This window comes from Lissotriton helveticus, chromosome 3_1 (genome assembly GCF_964261635.1).
Source record: "Lissotriton helveticus chromosome 3_1, aLisHel1.1, whole genome shotgun sequence".
NCBI lineage: Eukaryota > Metazoa > Chordata > Amphibia > Caudata > Salamandridae > Lissotriton > Lissotriton helveticus.
The window spans coordinates 771717743-771737446 of NC_136061.1; the positions used below are offsets into that span (position 1 = coordinate 771717743).

General features: G+C 43.3%; 1 protein-coding gene across 4 annotated transcripts in view; it reads left to right on the top strand.

Annotated features, from left to right (window-relative positions):
* STK33 (serine/threonine kinase 33) overlaps positions 1 to 19704 on the top strand; it is a 1224797-nt gene that overhangs the window by 677795 nt on the left and 527298 nt on the right. For all 4 annotated transcript variants that reach the window (XM_078680992.1, XM_078680994.1, XM_078680993.1 and 1 more), the window contains one exon: positions 14352 to 14439. In XM_078680992.1, coding sequence (XP_078537118.1) covers positions 14352 to 14439 — 88 coding nt within the window. The remainder of the gene's footprint in view (positions 1 to 14351; positions 14440 to 19704) is intronic.

The window sequence follows — 19704 nt, forward strand, 5'->3', positions numbered from 1 at the left end:
TGGCCCCCCTCCCAGCTTTGCAAAGCCCCGGGGGGTCATGGTCCCCGGGGCTCGGGGGTCCCTTACAGACCCCCGCATTTACATGATTAGTGCCTGGGGAGGTGGCCGTCCACGGTCCGTGTGGGGGGGCTCAAGCCCTCCCACACAGGTCATTTTTATAAAAAATAAAAGCCCCGGGGGTGGCGGTCCCCGGGGCTGTCGGGGGGCAGTGTGCCCCCCCGCAACTCTATCATCAAGACCCAGAGGTGGCGTTCCCCAAGGCCGTGGGGGTCCCCCTGGGCCCCACACATACATTTTTTAACAATGCCCCAGGACCTGGCCCACCCGGGAGGCCGCGCTTCATTTTTAAAAAAAAATTCTGCAGGATTTGCGGACCCAGCTCGAATTTCGATGATTTGTTTTTAAAAAAATGCTTTTTTTGGCCCTGGGGGTCCTTGTGGAACCCCCCTGAGCAGGCCTAGGGGGTCATGGTGTTTCTACCCTGCCCCCTTTTCTTGTTTTTTTGCGCTAGTTTTTCTCTTTTCTTCTGCCTTGGTTCTACCGAGGCACAAAATGGCGGAAAACACTTCCTGGTTTGGAGTGTTGACAGCCAATTACAATGTAGCTCGTGTTTGGGAAGGTCTGCGGATCCTCCGCGCCTCTAAATATCGAAATCTTTAATTGTACTTTTCTCAGCAACTACTGAATGGATTTACAACATTTAAAAAAGGTCTCTTTCTGAGCCAAGGGCTACCTTTGTACCAAATTTGGTGTAATTCCGTTCAACAGTTTCTGCTATAACTATGTCTAAAGTTTCCTATGGGAAATTGATTTTTTGACTTTTATTTTTTGAATTTCCCAGGAACTACTGAACGGATTTACACCATTTAAAAAAATGTCTCTTTCTGAACCAAAGGCTACCTTTTTGCCGAATTTGGTGTAATTCCGTTTAGCAGTTCGGGCTATAGCTGTGTCTAAAGTTTCCTATGGGAATTAAACTGAAGAAAACATGTTTTGGGAACCCCCTTTTTTCTCCGGCCTCGCTTACCGAATCACCCCAAAACTTTCAAGATAGAAGCGGAAAGGAATGCCCCACTACTTTGGAAAATTTCGCGAGGATTCGTCAACCAGCGCCAAAGTTATTGGGAAAAGAAAAAACGGTTTGTGAATAGAAACAAGGTCCTAACTATAACTACATACTGGCGACCGCCAGTAGGTACTATATATATATATATATATATATATATATATATATATTCACTGAAAAAACCATAGGTTTCAGGAGTTATATAGTTAGGAATTAGCTTTTAAAAAACCTTTGAAATTCACTCAAAAAACTATAGGTTTTAGTGGTGTTATAGTTAGCTGGACATTTTACTCATACAAAACCATTGAAATTGCTCCTATATAGTTAGTTGTACTAACTATATTTCGCGCACCCGCAATCCACTGCTGATGATGTCACATATTAGATCATTCATGACATGGTCAGTGCCCAAATACAGGGCAAGTGGGTCCTCAGTTCGGGGTCTTCCTCAGGTGTATGTGTAGGTCATAATGTCGACGTTTCGACCCCCAAATACAGGGCAAGTGGGTCCTCAGTTCGGGGTCTTCCTCGTCACTGTGGTATACACGGCAGCGGTTCCCTCAGATTGTGTAACTAATCTACACGTTCGACTGGACCGCCCGCTGATTGAAGGACGCTTGCCTCGCCCACAGCTAGACCGGTACCAGTATCGCCTTCCACTGCACGGGCGAACTGAAAAACTACGTCACAGGCACGAGTCCCAACACAGATGGGTCATCACTCGATCGCCGGCACATGTGCTCACTGTCATTGTTTTTAATTGTCCTGAGGAAGACCCCGAACTGAGGACCCACTTGCCCTGTATTTGGGGGTCGAAACGTCGACATTATGACCTACACATACACACTTTACCGGAAAATGAGCCATATTCAACTAATGTGTATAGTGTATATTGTGGCAACAAATTGTGATCTATGACATGATTTGAAATGTTTTGTTGAATAAGAGTGAATTGTTTAAAGGACACAATTCCTTTTCTTTGTCCCTTATTCTTTTCCAAACACACCCTACCCTTCTTTGAATCCTTTTCTTTATCTGACAATCACCGAGCACGAATTAGTGAATATAGTTGAATTTACCATGTATTGTATGAATTTGAAATATTATACATGTACAAATGCAGTAAATCACTGCAAACGGCTGGATTAAATGCAATCTAAATGAGACTTACTCAATTGATGTACCTTTCTTCATTAGTAATGAGATGTCTAACTGTTTTGTAATCGACCACCCTTTTTATATAACATTGAGACATAGCAAAGGCACATCCGGCTACCAGTCCCTACAATTTTGCCAAGTTTGGTGGAAAACCATTCAGCCGTTCGGGCTAAAAGTGAGTCCAACCGCCCTATGGAAATTAACATGGGGAAAACATGTTTTGGGACCCCCCCTTTTATCTCGGCCCCCGCTTGACGAATCCCCCCCAAACTTTCAGGGAAGGACCGGAGCGCCGCGAGGCAAAGTTAAGGAAAATTTCAGGAAGATTCCTCAACCGGCGCCAAAGTTATTCCCAATAGAATGTTGCGATTTCCCTATGGAAAACAATCCTAACTATATATACCTACTGGCTATCGCCAGTAGGTAATATATATATATATATATATATATATATATATATATATATATATATATATATATATATATACATACATACATACATACAGACATGCCTCTACAGCCGGGTATGGTGGCTCGGTGGACTAATGCGTCTACTGCAGGGGCTTTTGTTCGACCCCATGGTCACGGTTCAAATCCCGGCGGGTCCACTCAGCCTTTCATCCTTCTGTGGTCAATGGAATGAGTACCATTGTGTTGGGTAACAACAAACATCTGTTATTCAGCGCCAAGATACCCGTAGTGGTGAACGTGCGCTTTGCAAATACACGTTATGTTAGGTTATGTTATGTTATGTTATGAAGTACACGTTAACTTGTGGCTACGAAAGGCACTTCATTCAGCATAGCCATACTGCGGCAACGGGCATTGCACCCTGATGTGTTTTGACTTTAGCTATAAGCCTTAATCATAGGTTAGCAGTCTCTCTGCTGTTTAAACATGACCAAGTGATTGTACCCATATATAGCGACATATTTAAACAGTAACTTTTAGAAAACACTTACTTGATGATGTCATCAGTGATGTCATTTGAGATGTCATTAGTGGTGTCATGACTATTGTCACTGACTATGTCATGAGTGATGTAATATGTGAGGTCATAAGCAGTGCATTGCAAGCACGTACGTTATAGTCAGCTCAGCTAACTATAATTGCAGAATTTCTTTCACCTTTCTTTTTTTCAGTGGATTTCTAAGGTTTTTTAAAATTCTATTTCCTATCTATACCGTCCCTATAACCTTTGTTTTTATTGTGTGAATTTCTATGTTTTTTTAATCTAGTAGTCGTTTTTGTAAAGTGGTGGAGAAATGGCATGGGGCCTCACTATTCCCGCTGTGTCATACTCACTAGAGGTAACAGGAGGGCCTATTGGCCCCTAAGGCCACTCCACTTCCAAGAGGAATTCATCCCCCAACCAGTAGTACGCCAGGAGGCATGTTTGCAGAGTGGTGGAGAAAGGGGCCGTGGGGTTTACTGGAGGTAACAGGAGGGTTTGTTGGCCCCCATGGTCACTCAGCATCCTAGGGAACTTCACCCCCCATCCAGCAGTGTGCTAGGAGGCACATTTTCAGAGTGGTGGAGAAAAAGGGTCTGGCCTCCGCCAACTTGCTGGGCCGACCTTTTAAAAATATTTTCAACATTTATTTTGGAAATGGGGCCGTGTGCCCCCCTCCCCTCCCAAATACCCCCCCCCCCTTCACTCGGCCAATTTTGACCGCGGGGCCAGGCCTTTCTTTAATGAGGATGGAGCGTTACATATGCAAGATAAATACATACAATCAGTCACTCCTTTGTGGTAAAAACTGCTCTTTATACTACGATGTCAATGACAACTCATTTCAGCTATTCAGCCTTTTTTAAGTGTACTGCAGGTACTCCGTCATTACTAGAGGGCCCCTCTCATGTCAAATGCTAAATCTTCGAAATTCCTGCTCAGGTTTGCAGATCCTTAATGCTCTATCAAATGCAAAAGCATTTAGTGTGTATGGTGAAGGTACAATTGTACAAGTTGTTAAAAGGTGTCCCTATGGAGTCAGATTCAAAAGCATTGAAATTCTTGAAATTCTTACATTATAACAAGTGGAATGTAAATACATTGATATTCAGTCGTTAAACTGCAGTTTCACAAGTGTCTACGAGATGTCCCTCACTAGTCAAATGCAAAAGCATTGAAATTCTTACATCAAGCTGCAGTTTTATTAGTCACCACTAGGTTCCCCTCAAATGTCTAATGCAAAAGCATTGACATTTTTTCATGAAGCTGCAGTTCCACAAGTCGTTATTAGGTTTCACTTTCTAGTCAAATTCAAGATCATTCAAATTCTTACATGAGGTAGGAGTTCCACTAGTCGTTACTAGGTGTCCCTCATAAGTCAACTGCAAAAGCATTTGAATATTTTCGTGACGCTGCATTTCCCCTTGTTAATGGCGGTCAGAAGCAACTGCTACAAATGACGTGCACCAAGCAGATGGGGTGTGGCTTTAGTATATACATTTTAATACATGTCTGCTATTTTAATGTGTTGTGCTTGTTTTCAGTAGGATTAATTATTTGCCAAAGCTGGTTCAGAATAATAAGTCAAAATTACAGAGTTCAATACATTTCTTGATTTCTAATTTTGGGGGATCACAGCCTACTACTACTCCACTGTTTATAGGAACTTTTATTCACCAGTAAGTACAAGTGCATTTACATAGCGTAGTTTGGCTATTCATTTTTCAGTAGGTGTAAGCTTTGTCATTGAGTTGAGAGGAGTGTTTTTTACAGTGCTGGTACAAAACTCCAATTTTGGAGACAAAACTGTACAATTAGTTACTAGAGGGCTCTCTCAAGTAATTAAAATGTCAGTCACAACCTACAAATCTGCATATTCTCTAGCTACTTTAAAGACTTGTGCTAATTTTCAATAGGATGAATAAATATACCAAAGCTAGTTTATAGTGAGATATAAACATTGTAATTTACAATAAATGCCTTGAGAGTTCTGAACATAGTTGATGTAACTCTACTATACATAGGGTCTGCTGGTGATTGGTAAGTGTCTAACAGTTTTTGTTGGGGGGGAACTGTTTTGTAGGTGTATGGCTACATGTGCAAGTGAAAGCATCCAATGGCAGGAGTTGGCTGACCTGTTCATCTATACCTTCTGCTGGGGTGGGAGGGAGAGTAATTCGAATTTCATGCCAACAGACCAATGGTGAAAAGGTTTTGCTTGAGAGTCCTATATATGCATGTATTTTTTGTATGATATTGTTTGGAAAACATGAGTCTGGCAAGACAGTGAAACATGACTTTAGGCCAGAACTAAAAATAAACACTTTCTGGACTGAGATCTAGCTTCCTGCTTAATGTGGTGTAATTCCATTGCACCATTTTGGCTTTAGAAGTGGCCCCTGCTTGACGGATAACTCTGAAACTTTCCAGGAAGGATTTGACGAAGATGAACATTTTTTTTGGGGGGGGGGGGGGAAGGTTCGTGAAGAATTGTTAAACTACACCAACATTAATAGCAAACTAAAACATTTTCTTCCTATGGCAACGCAAAACTAACTAAAACTAACCACTGGGCATCAAAGGCAGAGTGTCCTTCAAAGGGTCCAAAAATTCTTGGAACTAAACTGAACTCAGCTTCATTTTGTATTTGCACTTGTAGCAGCTCTATGATATTTTGTTGCTGCCTTATCACTGGGTATTTAAGCTTCATATGCTTTCAACCAGCAGCAACAATTGTTTATTTTCTGCAGCTCCCTCTTCTTAATCTCTGTGATTGCAGATGGACACTGCTGCCTATTCCTTGACTGGCAACTGCAGTTTCAAGCATCTGACTGTATCTCCGACTGTCCTCACTCTGAAAGTTTCCAGGATGGATTTGACGAAAATGAGCATTGTTTGGGGGGGGGGGGGAGGTTTGTCAAGAATTGTTAAACTACACCAACATTAATAGCAAACTAAAACATTTTCTTCCTCTGGCAATGCAAAACTAACTAAAACTAACCACTGGGCACCAAAGGCAGAGTGTCCTTCAAAGGGTCCAAAAATTCTTGGAACTAAACTTAACTCAGCTTCATTTTGTATTTGCACTTGTAGCAGCTCTATGATATTTTAATGCTGCCTTATCACTGGGTATTTAGGCTTCATATGCTTTCAACCAGCAGCAACAATTGTTTATTGTCTGCAGCTCCCTCTTCTTAACCTCTGTGATTGCAGATGGACACTGCTGTCTATTCCTTGACTGACAACTGCAGTTTCAAGCATCTGACTGTATCTCCGACTGTCCTTTTTCTACTATACCCTGATCCCTCCTTCCAAGTATTTCTTCCTGCCAGCATCCCTTTGCGTTATGTTGGTCAGTGGAGGTGCAAGGTTGTTTTTGGCATTTTGTGATGACCAGGTAATTAGTTATTTATTTCCTTCTTGATTACTCTAACATAGCACCCAACAACTCTCCATGGGCCTCTTTCGACTTGAAGAAATCTTAATGTTCATCAAATGACACATCTTTAATCGCACAGAAAGACTGCATTATCATAGAGACAGCTAGCCACAGATTCATTATCTTAGAATACTCCCCAGGCGTCAGACTGGAACCAGACATTTTTTCAGCAGTTCCTCTGTGCATCAGTATAGGGCGTCAAGCGACTGCACAGTGACGTCATCTCCCCAATATAACATCAAGGGAGCCCATATAGCCCTTCCCTGATGTGCTGCCATCAGTTCCTTCCTTTCCGGGTAAGCAGCACTGATCGCAGTGCAATTCCTCTGGCGTTTTTTTTGGGTCTACTTGATGTTCTTTCATCATTGGAGCAGTGTGCCCTCTTTCCACCCTTCGTCCATGTCCTCGGGGTACAAGCCTTGTTAGTCCTGTGGACGACAAATGGCCACCACGGACCCTCACTTGGTTTGCATGTGATGAGTGGGCGAGCAATAGGTTTCCAAAGAGTTGTAGTGTAGTTCCTATTATCCCAATAGGCTCTGCGCATTGGAATAATATCTTCAATAGTATAGATCTAGGGCAGAGGTTAACTAGGTCTTCTACTGACGATATTAGACTTAAAGTTTTTGGTTTTGCCAGCTAGCTCAGAGTTCACTAGAAACTTTCTCGAATAGACAAGGAGAAGTTTAACTTCCCTGGATAGACAAGAAGGGATTTAGTTTCTGACAACCATAGAACATGACAACTTTGCTCTCCCCCAATCAAGAGTGTATCTCTAGAGTCGTGTGAAAACAAAAGACAACTTATTTTACTCAGTCAGTACGTGCATTCTTAGTTTCACCAGTTTGTAGAGAAAAGGAAGAGACGGGCGTGTTCAATAAAAGATGTTATTTATTGATCAGTCTCTTTTCTCGTACAAGAGAAATGAATCGATATTATTGCGATACTTATGGTTAAGTAAATTGCATACAATAAAAGCAGAAGTATAAAATAATACTGCAGAAGCATTGATATGGTTTCTAAGCCATATGATAGTTAAAATTGATAAAATAGATACATACATATATACATTTGACTAACCGTACTCAACTGGTGCTTCTAACCACGCCTACCCCAGTGTACCTGACCTAAGCCTAATACGTGGGCGGGAGTAGATAAGTAGCAGTTTAAGTTAAGTTTGTTTTGCCAAGTGACTGACTCAAGAATTCTCTGCAAGGGGTTGTTCAGTTCTGTACCTGAGATCTAGAATGGTTGAGGGCTGGTATCTCTCGTCTCTGGTCTTGATATTCCAGCTGCCTGCGAGGGCTGCTTGGAAGCGCCGGAGCTGGATTTCTCGGCAGGAGAAAAACAGCTTCTCGTTCTCAGCGCGTCAGGAAGGCGGGGCAGCGCGTGTGGGCTTTGCTCTCTGCTGGGGTCCTCAGCGCGTCTCGCTGCTCCGATCTCGTCACCACCGCGTGTGTTTGCTTAAGGCAATGTCGGTAATATTTATACCTGTAAGGTGTCGAGATTGACGTAAGGATGGACATGGATACGTCAATAAGGATGTCATACGAACGGGCTTGTTCGCACATTCTTTTGCTGAAGTTCTCGGTAAAATCAAAACAATGGCCGCAGGGATTTTCCCAGGTTGTCATAGGTTTGATTTGTTTTGAGAACTCCGTATGCCTTATCAGGGGCTGGAGGAATAGTGCTTGTCTAATTAGATGGCATGCGTTATTACCTAATCAGATAACACGTTTCTGTGCCGTGGTGTGGCTTAATCAGATAACGGTTTTTTGCACCGTGGGTCGGCTGCTAGTTAAGTATTAACCAGAACAGGGCCGGGAATAGGGGAATCGATACAGAACCTATAGGAATACATCACAGAGTGTGACTCCAGACTCCAGCTCTGAACAAAAGTGCAGAGGGAGCGTCACATGAAGCTCCTTGCGGTGTGGATGTCACAGTCATCAAAGTCTTCTCGCCGCCCTCGGTCCCACCGAGTGTCAGCACTAGGAGCCTTTCCCGCAGACGCCATTCTTCTTTGACGTCTGTAGGTAAGTCTCTGCGTCAGCGGTCGAAGTTGCGGCACCTCCTGTGGAAATCTGAAATAATTTCTGTTAGCATAAGCTGAAACCATCTTGGTTGTGGCATCCATTTTGTTGGCTTTGTAATTCTCCCATCCTCTGCTGCTCGTCTTTTTCCCTGCCTGTGCTGTCTATTTTAGTTGACTTCCTGACTCACCTAAAAGCAATGCGCATGCTAAAGAGTTTGTAGCAGCCAGAACACCTGGTCTCAGACTCAACTGTCAATCTCTTAGTGCTCCTGTTCCTCCTCCCACTTTGCTGACTAAGTGATCTCCCATCTGCACATGCTTGTCGGTAGTTATTCCTGTATATGCTTGTACCTTCTATGTGTAACTACATGATTACCCTGCAACAAACTCTGTATATAAGCACCAAGGTCTGTGTATTCAAGGTACTCTCTCTCTGGAACACTTGAGGGTGTTGTATGGACGTGGTCTCACTCATGAGTGATTAATAAACTTGTTATTTGAATTCCAGCTTCAGTGCCAATCTCTATTTTGTTGGTTTAGGGACCCGTGGACAGAGAAGGGTGACCCCTGCACCGGTGTGCTCATTAAGAAGCTCATTTCCACATTGGCTGGTCCCCGCTCTTCTGTTGAAGTGTTGGGGTATAAGTCCGTCCAGCATCTCCGCACCTATCCTGCGGCGTCTTTAACCCAGATGAAACAATATTCTCAATCTCCTTATTCTATTCTTGCCTCGTCACCTAACTCTGGACGCCTTCGGACCTACGGAAGTGCATGAGGTCGCGCCTGTGGCCCCAATGGCGGGTTCTCCTCTGCTTCCAGATAGCCACTTGTGTCTGACACCTAAGTGACTCCGGCGCACAGCTCATCGAGGGTCCCACCTTTGGCTCCTACTTCAGCTCTGCTGACTCCAATGTTGGCAGCAGGCTCTTTTCTGGCAGCTCCCATAGTGGTGCCATTGATGCCAATCTACGTTCTTTCTGACATTGAGGGGTCGCCTTCTCGCTGTCGATCAGCTTCAGTTACGGCCCTCTGCCCTGCACGCTCTGAACACTTCTTGTGTCCTCACCCGTTTTTCCCATGCCTTGTGGGACTCATTGAAACGTCTCTTGCCCTCCCTTCCGGAGGTAGGCTGGAATGCTCTTGTTACCTTGGTACAAGATGGTCAACAGGCTCTCTCTCTTAGCATCGGCTGTGGTATGGATATCACCTATTCTGTTGCTCTGGCTATGCCTCTTCCATAGCTCTTCATCATCATACATGGCTGTGTACTTCCAGATTTTTGGAGGCTGTGCAAACTACGGTCAATGACATGCCTTTTGATGGTGCCTCCCTTTTTGGTGTGCATTTAAACTCACCTTAATTCCAGTTCAGAGAGAGTCATGGTGGTACAGAGTCTTAACTCTGTTGTTGTACTAAGGTTGTCTGGGACAGTTTGTTTCCCCTTGTTTTGACTCTTGTCCACCTTCATGGGCAGGGTACTCTCTCCCTTCCAGGAATACACCCGGTGTCCTGTTCCTGCTTTTTGCAGCTACTTTTCGTCTCATTTATGCTGTCAGTGACAGGTTTCATTTCAAGCCATCTGGAACTATCTTGCTTTGCTGTCTTGTGGGAGTATGTTCTTATGGCATCTTTCTTCCGCTTAATGTTTTCCTACCCGAATACTTACTCTGTGGCGAGTATTCTGTTATGCTGTCCATCAACTGTTGTTTTTGCATTTGTCACCCCAAGTGGGACGGGTATGCTCAGACGTGAGTCCCATGCTCTCCATGCCACTGGAATCAAGTTATCCTGGCCGATGAGGGCTGAAAGCCTGAAACCGGTCCTAGGAGGCTTGTTTTCAGTCCAGGGAGGACCTGGCTTGGCAGTTCGGGCTGGACTGTTCCCATGGGGCACAGGGTCAATATTGATTTGCATATGGCTGGGTTCAAACTGGAATGGCATGGTGAGCAAAAAAACGATGGATTTAGGCCCAGATCTCTGTACTGGGGTGAATGTATGACATTGTTCTGCATTCTGTCCATCAACTGTTATTTTTGTGCTGATGCACCTTAGAATTGTTCCACATTTTCGGGGACCTTATTTATATGTCTTAGAGGCATTTTGTAAACTACCTATGCACTTATTATCCCATATATGGATTTCATCTTCTTCTTTTCTCTGCCCCCTCCATATGGACGGCCCTGGTACCAAAGGCAGACACAATCTTGGCCTGGTTGGCTTTAGTTACGATCTCCGACCCTCCTTGTTGTGGACCTTCCTCTTTGTTCTGTTTTACTCTGTGGGACACATGGATTTTCTTCTACTCATATTGTATTCCTGTTGGTTCAGGCCTGTGTTCCACGACTGCACCTCCCTAAAGCCCTTGTGGTATCAGCAAGCATCTTTTTGGCGTATTGCTTTCTTTCTACTTCATAATGCTCCTTGCGCTGTTTATCATCAGCAGCCTGGTTTTCTTGTATGTGTTGTTACCCCTTTGGGTTATACCTACCTCCTTGGGATACAGCCACTACCATTGCCTCCTGCAGAGGATTTTTACACATATCAGCCAGCGCACCGTAGGATAGCTTTTGTGTCAGCTGTTCTTTCAGTTCTCTTTGCTTGGGACACCGGTCCCCTTGATTGTTTGGTTCATTGTCTGGTATCCTCCTTTCTCAGGCGGCTGGGTTTCTCTTTCTTTTCTGTATCTTCCTTCCTCCACTCCCACCTTTATGGTATCCTCTTTTCTATGGGAGAGGTTTCATTTATCCCCCTTCTTTGGTGGGGGTATGCCATTACTTTTTTGGGGGCATACCCCATCTGTTCTCAAGTTTCCAGTAAGTGTTGGTCAGGTTTCCTACCTGTTTCTCCTGCTTCCATGAGTTGAACTATGTCTGATTGTCATAATCAACTATCTGTTGCCCTTAGTTTCTTCCAGCCCTCCGTTTCCCCTGGTGGTGGCGGTAGTCATCTTTTTCTCCTTCTCCTTCTCCTCTTCCCCTTCCTCTTCCTCCACCGCCTCTTCCTGTTCTGCCTCCTCCGCCTCTTCTTCCTCCTTTCCACATGCTCTTTATACTTTACTCTCCTACTTCCACTTGCTGGCATCCTTCCTCTGTCAGTGGTGTTGGTTCTTGGACGGTTGCCCTTGTTTTCCTGTAGTGGGCATGTCTTCTGCTTCCTCCTTCTCTGTGGCATTTTGTTGCAATTTCCCAGCTTGTCTTTCTGTCTCCACCTCAGTTACTGTAGTAACCTCTTGTTTTACGATGGTATGACGTATTCTCTCTATCCTTCCTTAGTTACTTCTGTTCTTGGAGTGTTCCTTGTTCTTTCACTTCTTGTCTTCCTGCTCACTTGCAAAGGACGTGGGTTACCTTCAAAGGAGTTGAAATACTTTTGCTATACACTGTATTACTTGTGTGTGTTCAGAAATGTCTAAGTTTTCTTTTATATGCACATTTATCCTTATATACATTTATATTTGGAGATATCTGCATGTGTATGCTGATCTCTTGAATGGATTTCTTGTAGATGTCTTTTACTTCAGGTATATCTATGTGTGTATTTTTATATGTATATATGGTCTGGCCATCTATATGATATTCGTCAATGCGTTTTACCTACACCTTCTTGGTGTCCTGGTTCAACCTTTTTGGTTGCACTTATCTGTTTCCTTCCTTCTCTTCAATGAGCATCTCCGTTACACTTTTTTGGAAGATGCCTTATATCTCTATCAAGGTTGTCAATGTAAGTGCGGTTTCTTTTTACCGTTCTTGTTTTTCTGGCTATACTCTTCAGCATTCATTGTTCTCTTTTAATGGTCTATTCCGTGTAATCGCTTCTTCATCATTAAGTGTCAATATCAACAAAAATCAGCACGGCCAACATCATTTATATCACAGCCCAACCCAATGACGTGTTAATAGTTATCACAGTCAAGAACAAACCAGCTCATTCTGGTTTATGATGAACACCAATATAATGGCACCTCATTTTCCTATTTTTTTTTAAACAAGATTAATAGCACTTCACACATTACTTTGAATAAGACTAATAGCATCTCATATATTGAACCTTGGAAATGTTTCCTCATTGTATTTCACACCCTGCTTTACGTTAGAGTTGTTCCTTGATGAAGGGCATTCCGCCCGAAATGCATTGGAACTTACATTGAACTAAATACTTGTTTCGGTATGTACTATGGATAATAATGTGTGAACACAAATTGAAAATACCATGGATTAAAGAATGTAAATTCATGGATGGCAGACAACACATTAAATTCAACTAAGTGATACAAAGTGTGGATTTATAATTTGCTTTACAAAAATCGCTCAATGTAATAACTGCAATTAGGGGACAGATAGTGCCCAGGGGGACGCACCCCAAACAGGGGTACGCAACCATTGAAATCTATTCCGTGTTTCTCATGGTCTTGTTGCTTTCTACTCCCTTTGGGCTTTTTATAGTCGTTCTTGAAGATCAGTCCTTGGATGAACATCTAGCTTTACCTATCATTTTTCGGATAGTCTGGTCCTCTTTACCTTTGGACCGGCTTATCCTATTTGGCTGAGCCCTGCCTTTAAGGATGGTATTGCTGGGGAGTCTAATTCTAAAATAAGGAGGCTCTATCAATTTCGGAAATGCCTTATCTGGTAGAGACAGGATTTAGCTGTAGATTGCTTATTGACCCAGCCATCCTCCCTGCTCTGCAAACTGAGGGCCCTATTGTCTTGGAGATCCCGTCTTTGCATTCTACTGCGGTTCTTTCTATCTGTACTTGTTGATACAAGATTATTTCCTTATTGGCACACTGTTTGCTTAGACGGTTTCTCCGCATAGCTCCATGTTGTTGGCGTGAAATTGGTTACAAAGAAACTGACGTCAGCCTATCGGGGGAAGGCTTATATGGACTCTGTTGACATCACATTCTGTAGACGAAGTCGCTGTGGAGTAGTACCGACACACAGAGGTACGGCCGAAAATATTTCCGTGTCCAGTCTGCCACCTCAGGGGATTCTGAGATAAGGAATCTGCTGCTGGATCCTGTCTCTACCAGATAAGGCTTTACCATAGGTAAGTAACTTGTTCGACACTTTTAAATTTGGATCATTATCCAGTTAAACATAAAGGAATCAGTCTAGGATGAAGTGTCTACATGAAACCTACCAAGAGCTATGTAGATGAGCAGCTCAGTCATGAGGATAGACTTAGTCAGTAAGTCACTCTCATAAACATCAATACAAGGAACATTGACTATCTCATGCTAACATTCAGATAGAGGCGCTCTTACTCAGATGAAATATCTCTGGATGTTAGCCACAACAGAATATTACTATACATGCAACAAAAAATAGCAAGAATGTGTGCAAGCCTTAAAGAGGGTGATGGCTGCCAAAAGTGCGACTTATGTCTTAATAAAAAATGTTGCGGTAACTAAAATGAATGGTTTGATGAAACATTTTGGCATCACATCATTCCCATTATACTATTGGAGAGCTGCCACCTGTTATGTGCTGAAGGATTGTGGTTTTAAAATCTATTAAACCATTTGCAAGCTGTCAGTCCTGTCATTGATCCTTTAGTAAACATTCTATAAGACATTTTCTTTTTTAATAACCTTGTCAGTGTTGTTGTTAGAATTGTACTTTTTTTCTACAGTTTTGTAAAATAGCACTATGGTGAAGAGGCACCTACAGTAATTTTATATTTTTCTTATTTTTTGTAGGTAACTGATTTTGGATTAGCCGTGCAGAAAGGTGGTGTTGGCAGTGAAAACATGTTGCAGTCTACTTGTGGGACACCTGTCTACATGGGTAGGAAGAAGAATATGTATAATTTTAACTTCTTTTTAAAAGACTTTTACACAATGGACTATAGAATTATTCAAGTGTTAGGACCTAATATAGACTTTGACGGATAGATAGTCTCTTGGGAGGGTGAAGGACATTACCTCTGCTATCCCGACAGTACTCAGTGCATCACATTTAGAGATGACCTTGGTTCTCTTTATCTATAAAGGAGTTGCCATCATGGAGGTTCCTTTCACTGTACAAAAAGTTTGATGGATGTGCGTCATCGGTTTTGACAGCTGTTCACTAAACTTTTGTACTTTTTTTGTTTTTCAAAAACAAACTCCCAAGGTGGGAATTTGTTTTCGAAAAAGAGCTATGGGGCCCACACCCCGGGAACTTCCTTCCAGGGTGAGGAGTAAGTATTTGGTTTTTTACTGTCCCTCATCCCCTGGTTTTATTTGGCAGAAAAAATAGAAAAAAAGACATTGTATTTGCCACCCTAAAGAGGGCAGGCTATCCAATGCTCTTAATCCGACAACCCTTACTTTGTCTGAGAAGGCTCTCGAACAGCAGACCGAATGAGGGCTCATTAGTTAGAAAGATTATAGTCGGACTGTCTCTAAGTGGGATGGGGCAACCGAGAGTTTGGTAGATGGGGTATTCTGTCGCATTTGCGAAGGTGAATGATAGGTGTCATCCTACTTCGCTAAGCATAAGATGCAGGTGCATTTGAAAAAGGGATCTTGCTTTCTCTCCAAGTCGTGGAACTGTTTCTAGCCATGGAGCAGGTCCCACGCAAAGCCCCACTCTCGCTCATAGTCTTCAGGGAAGCTGAAGACTATAAAATTGCACCATTAGTGCAAGAAAGCAGAACTCTGATCCATCCTGCCACTCAAAATCATTTGAGTGTTGCGAGGATGACACTCCAGAGTGTTCCGTACCTGGTCTCCTCGTGCCCTGAATATCCCAGGCCAGTCTTCCACCCTGCATCAAGGTTGGCCAAGATGAAAATCTTTCAGACACCCCTGGCTTCCTGTGGCATTCCTTTAGTACCCATCAAATTGCTGGAGCCTTGAGGTGGACCTCCACCGGTAGGCCCTCACCAGTGCTGACTGCCCCCTAGAAACCTGCCTTTGGCCCCTTACTAGCTCCTATCCCAGCTTCTTCTCTGGTTCATAGGCCCAGGCCAGTCCCTTAAGTGTTGGTGCCTCTGCTGATTTCACCAACACTGGATACCCCAACACTGGGCTTCGACCCATAACCAATATTTGCTCACACCAGGCCTATGTTGTGCTATGAGATTACCAAGGTGCAACCAGTTGTCACTTAACCAGTTCCTCAGACTCCTCCTTTACTCTCAGTGTGCAGAGTGCTCATTGCACTGATGATGACGAGGACGAGAACAAGGTCCTCTCCTCTCATTACATTGATGAAGGACTTTACCTAGGCCTACAGAATGCAAGTGGACTAGAAACTTCCTCAGCGACAGCTCTGGACCCACCATTTGGTCCTTAAATGGAGAAAAGACCCTTTGCAGTAGTGCGCAGCATGGCAGAGGAGTTGGATTTTCAACTGCCTATGGTTGAAACCGAAGCCAATTTGCTGACTGAAATACTCCAACCATGGCTATCTCTATTAGATCCTGTATTGCCATTTAACGAGGCACTCACAGACACCCTCATGATCACATGGTCAAACACAGCTCAGCTCCTCCAGTCAGTTGAACTGTGGTCTGACAGACCCCTGGCGACTCTGACTTTTTGATAAAACAGCCTACTCCTGTAAGCATTCTAGTGCAGGCATTGGTGAGTAATGTGAATCCAATAGCTTTTTGTTAGTCCTGACTTTGGTATGATATTCTCTCAAACTTTTTGCCATCACCCCTCCTGTTTTACTGAATTCATTTTTGTTGTCTTTAGGACACTGTGCACTTTGCCACTGCTAAACAGTGGTAAAGTGCTCTCTCCTCCAAACATAGTAAAATTGCCCTACAACTAATTGGCACATTTAATGTATTTGTCAGTCCCTAGTAAATGGAACTATATGTGACCCAGGGCCTGTAAATTAAATGCTAATAGTGGGCCTGCAGCATTCATTGTGTCACCCACTAAACTAGCCCTTTAAAACATATCTTAGGCCTGCCACTGCAGCCTGTAGTGCACTTTTAAACTGCCATTTCAACCTGGCAAAATAAACCTTTTGCCAAGCCTAAACCTTCTCTTTTGATATTTGTGTGACACCCCTATGGCAGGCCCTGAAGGCTCATAGGGCAGGGTTCATTGTATGCCAAAAGTAGGATACATGTATTTAAGTTTTACATTTCCTGGCAGTGAAAAACTCCTAAAGTCCTTTTTTCACTTTTGTATGGCCAATCATTACCATTGACTTACACTGGTTTGCCTTATTATATTCAATATTTGATAACTTTGGATTGGGAGCAGGTAAAGATATACTGTTCACATTCAAAAGAATAGTAATTTATAATCCTCTTTAATGGTGAAATTGGGTTTAAGTCGCAATTCTAAAAAAGCTATTTTTATAAAGTTTGCTTTTTCTTGTCCCAACCAAGAGTGTCCTGAGTCACATGACTGTGAACTGCTCTGCCGTTAGGCTATGTGTATTACTTACACACAGTAACACAAAGAGGGCTTAGGTGTGGACAAGATGGGCTGTCCTGGTAGGGTGATTGGTGAGGGGCTGTACCCAAAGGACTTTGCCTCCTACATATAGAATGAAATCTGACACCAGGTCGGGCCTGCCTTTTGTTTGGAGCCTTGACAGGGGAATGGGAACCAGATGTGGGGCTAGGACAATGAGTTCCACCAAATAAAGGCTGGCACCACGTATAAATACTGGACCTCTAGACCCACTCGTTAGAACACTTCTGGGTCTGTGGAAGTTATAAAAAAAAACTGCCCTTCTGCTAGAGGACATCGCTAGTGTTTGAAGACTTCCTTGCTGTCCGAGAAGGAAGACTGGACCTGCTTGCCTTGATCCCAGGATAACTAGACTGACACCAAGGGTCATTTGGCTGATCTTCTGCGTTAGCTACAGAGACACAACACGTTTCAGAGACCTCCCTGAAACTGCCAGTGAACCTACTGCAACTGGACCTGCCTGAGCCCTCTTGGCCTCTGCTGTAGTGAGCCCCTGATCCCCAAGAGGTGACTCCTCAGACCCTTGACCATTGGCTGGGATCAGAGTGTACTGCTCCTAAAGAAAAGGTGACAATCCTGTGGTTTTGGGTCCTCGCCGCTGCGAACCGGCCCATTCGCCCAAGGCCCTGATGCTGTGACATCCACAACGCAAAGTTTGATGAGGCCTGTTCTTTGCGTCGACAGTGGCCATGGGTAACGACCAGCAACGTGAGACCTGCATTTTGTGCTACGGCAACAACAGCTTGCAATGACTGCCAAAGCAAAGCTGCAGCAACGACTGTCCGGATTACCTGATATTCTATTTGTGTTATAGGGATGATTGTCTGCTATGCCCGGCCTGCTGTTTAGTGACAACTGTTTGTGATGCTGAGCCTCCTCCTCATGATCTCCTCAACTGTGAACGAATCTCTTAGTGCCAGACTTTGAAGGTAACTTTTCAGCAGGACTAGTCCCTGTGTCGGATCGGCGCTTCATTTCGATCAGCCTGAACTTATGACATTCCCCCAATTTAGTGTGACCAGATGGCCATGAGTGGCTGTTTGTGCTTTTAGGTGCTATTTCCACTTATAACTTAAAAATTGAACATCTCCAGTTCTACTGATTGGATTTTTGTCTTTCTGGTATTATTTTATTTGGTACAATTTACTTTAGTTTTCTAAATTGGTTTGGGATTTTTCTTGTCTAGAGTTTTTATTTTTTTGCTGTTTGGGTGATTCATAAAATACTTTACACATTGCCTCTACGTTAAGCCTGACTGCTTTGTACCAAGCTACCATTGGGTTAAGCACAGGTTAATTTAGTGACTTTTGTGCTTTGCCATGACAAGGATTGTATTTGTTGCCTGATTTGGCCTTCCATCCCCCACAACCACTAACCCACTTTTTTTTAACTTTCCCCTCAACCCTGCCCCAGATAGGAAAAAATATGTTTTGATCAGCTAGCCTGACCATATGCTTTTTGAACTTAGTGTGCCTTCTGAGCACACACATGCTTTGTGGGTTTTTGCAAGCAATATCTTGCCAGCTGTCCCGGAAGACCTAGGAGCCTCTTGCACAAATAATTCAGGATGGAAACAGACCAGCAAAATATGTACTGTGCTTTCTTACCCTTTTCACATGGGCCATGTACGAAGCAGGGGCTACTTAACCTCAAACATGGTCCCACTAAAGATGTGAAAACCCGGCCTAGAACAGCCCCTTTAGCACTTGGTTCTCAGTGGTAGCAGTGGCGAGCAATCACAGACTTCTCAGAGAGGTAGTGTGACTCAGGCTCATCACTCAACAAATGCACAATCGTTTAATAAATGATTGCCTGAACCATTGCTGGACTTTCAAGACTTTCAGTGCACACAGGAGGTAAATGCTGCATATATGAAACTGTACACAGAATTGATTAGTCTCCTGGTGTTACTGACCGTCCGGTATTGTTGGAGGACGTTCTCTGAAGTAGCGTTTAGTTATCCACGTATGAGTATACAGTGAGGGGGCGCCCATGTGACTCTACCGTCGTGTACCTCTGGCTGAGCGCCTCGAGACCTTTTATACATCTGGCTTGCCTGAAATCCCGTATCTTTGGATTTGGAGGACAAGTTTGTATCAATCAAAGGATATCCCTCTGGCAGGAAAAACGACTTAGTTGTGTATATATCTGCAGTGTCTGATACCAAGGAACACTGATTGAATGCATTTAGGTCTGGAGAGCTAATAGTCTGAGATGACATTACGAAATTGGATGTTACCACATTAGTAAGCCCTGTTGTGCAAGAATTGTATATTGGTGGAATATTTGTATTATATTGAGGAAGAAAAGTAAGAAATTATCTATGTATATGAAGAATCTATGTTCAACAAAAACGATTCCCTCTGCGCCCTGACGAAGGATCTGTGGACACCTGGTCCTTTTCCGAAATACGCGTCGGCGCTTCTTTTTCCTTTTGTGTAAATTGTATATATTTGTGTATATCTGCTTTTAGGTTTTTTTTATGACCTTTTTTGTAGCATGAGAGTTGAGTGGTGTTTGACAGGTCAGAGTGGAAGTGTTGGTTTTTGTGTAATGATTAGATGAGTGAATGTTCTAATTGGGTTGGTGAATATGTTTCTCTGGGGCTTGTATAAGTTAATGTTGTACA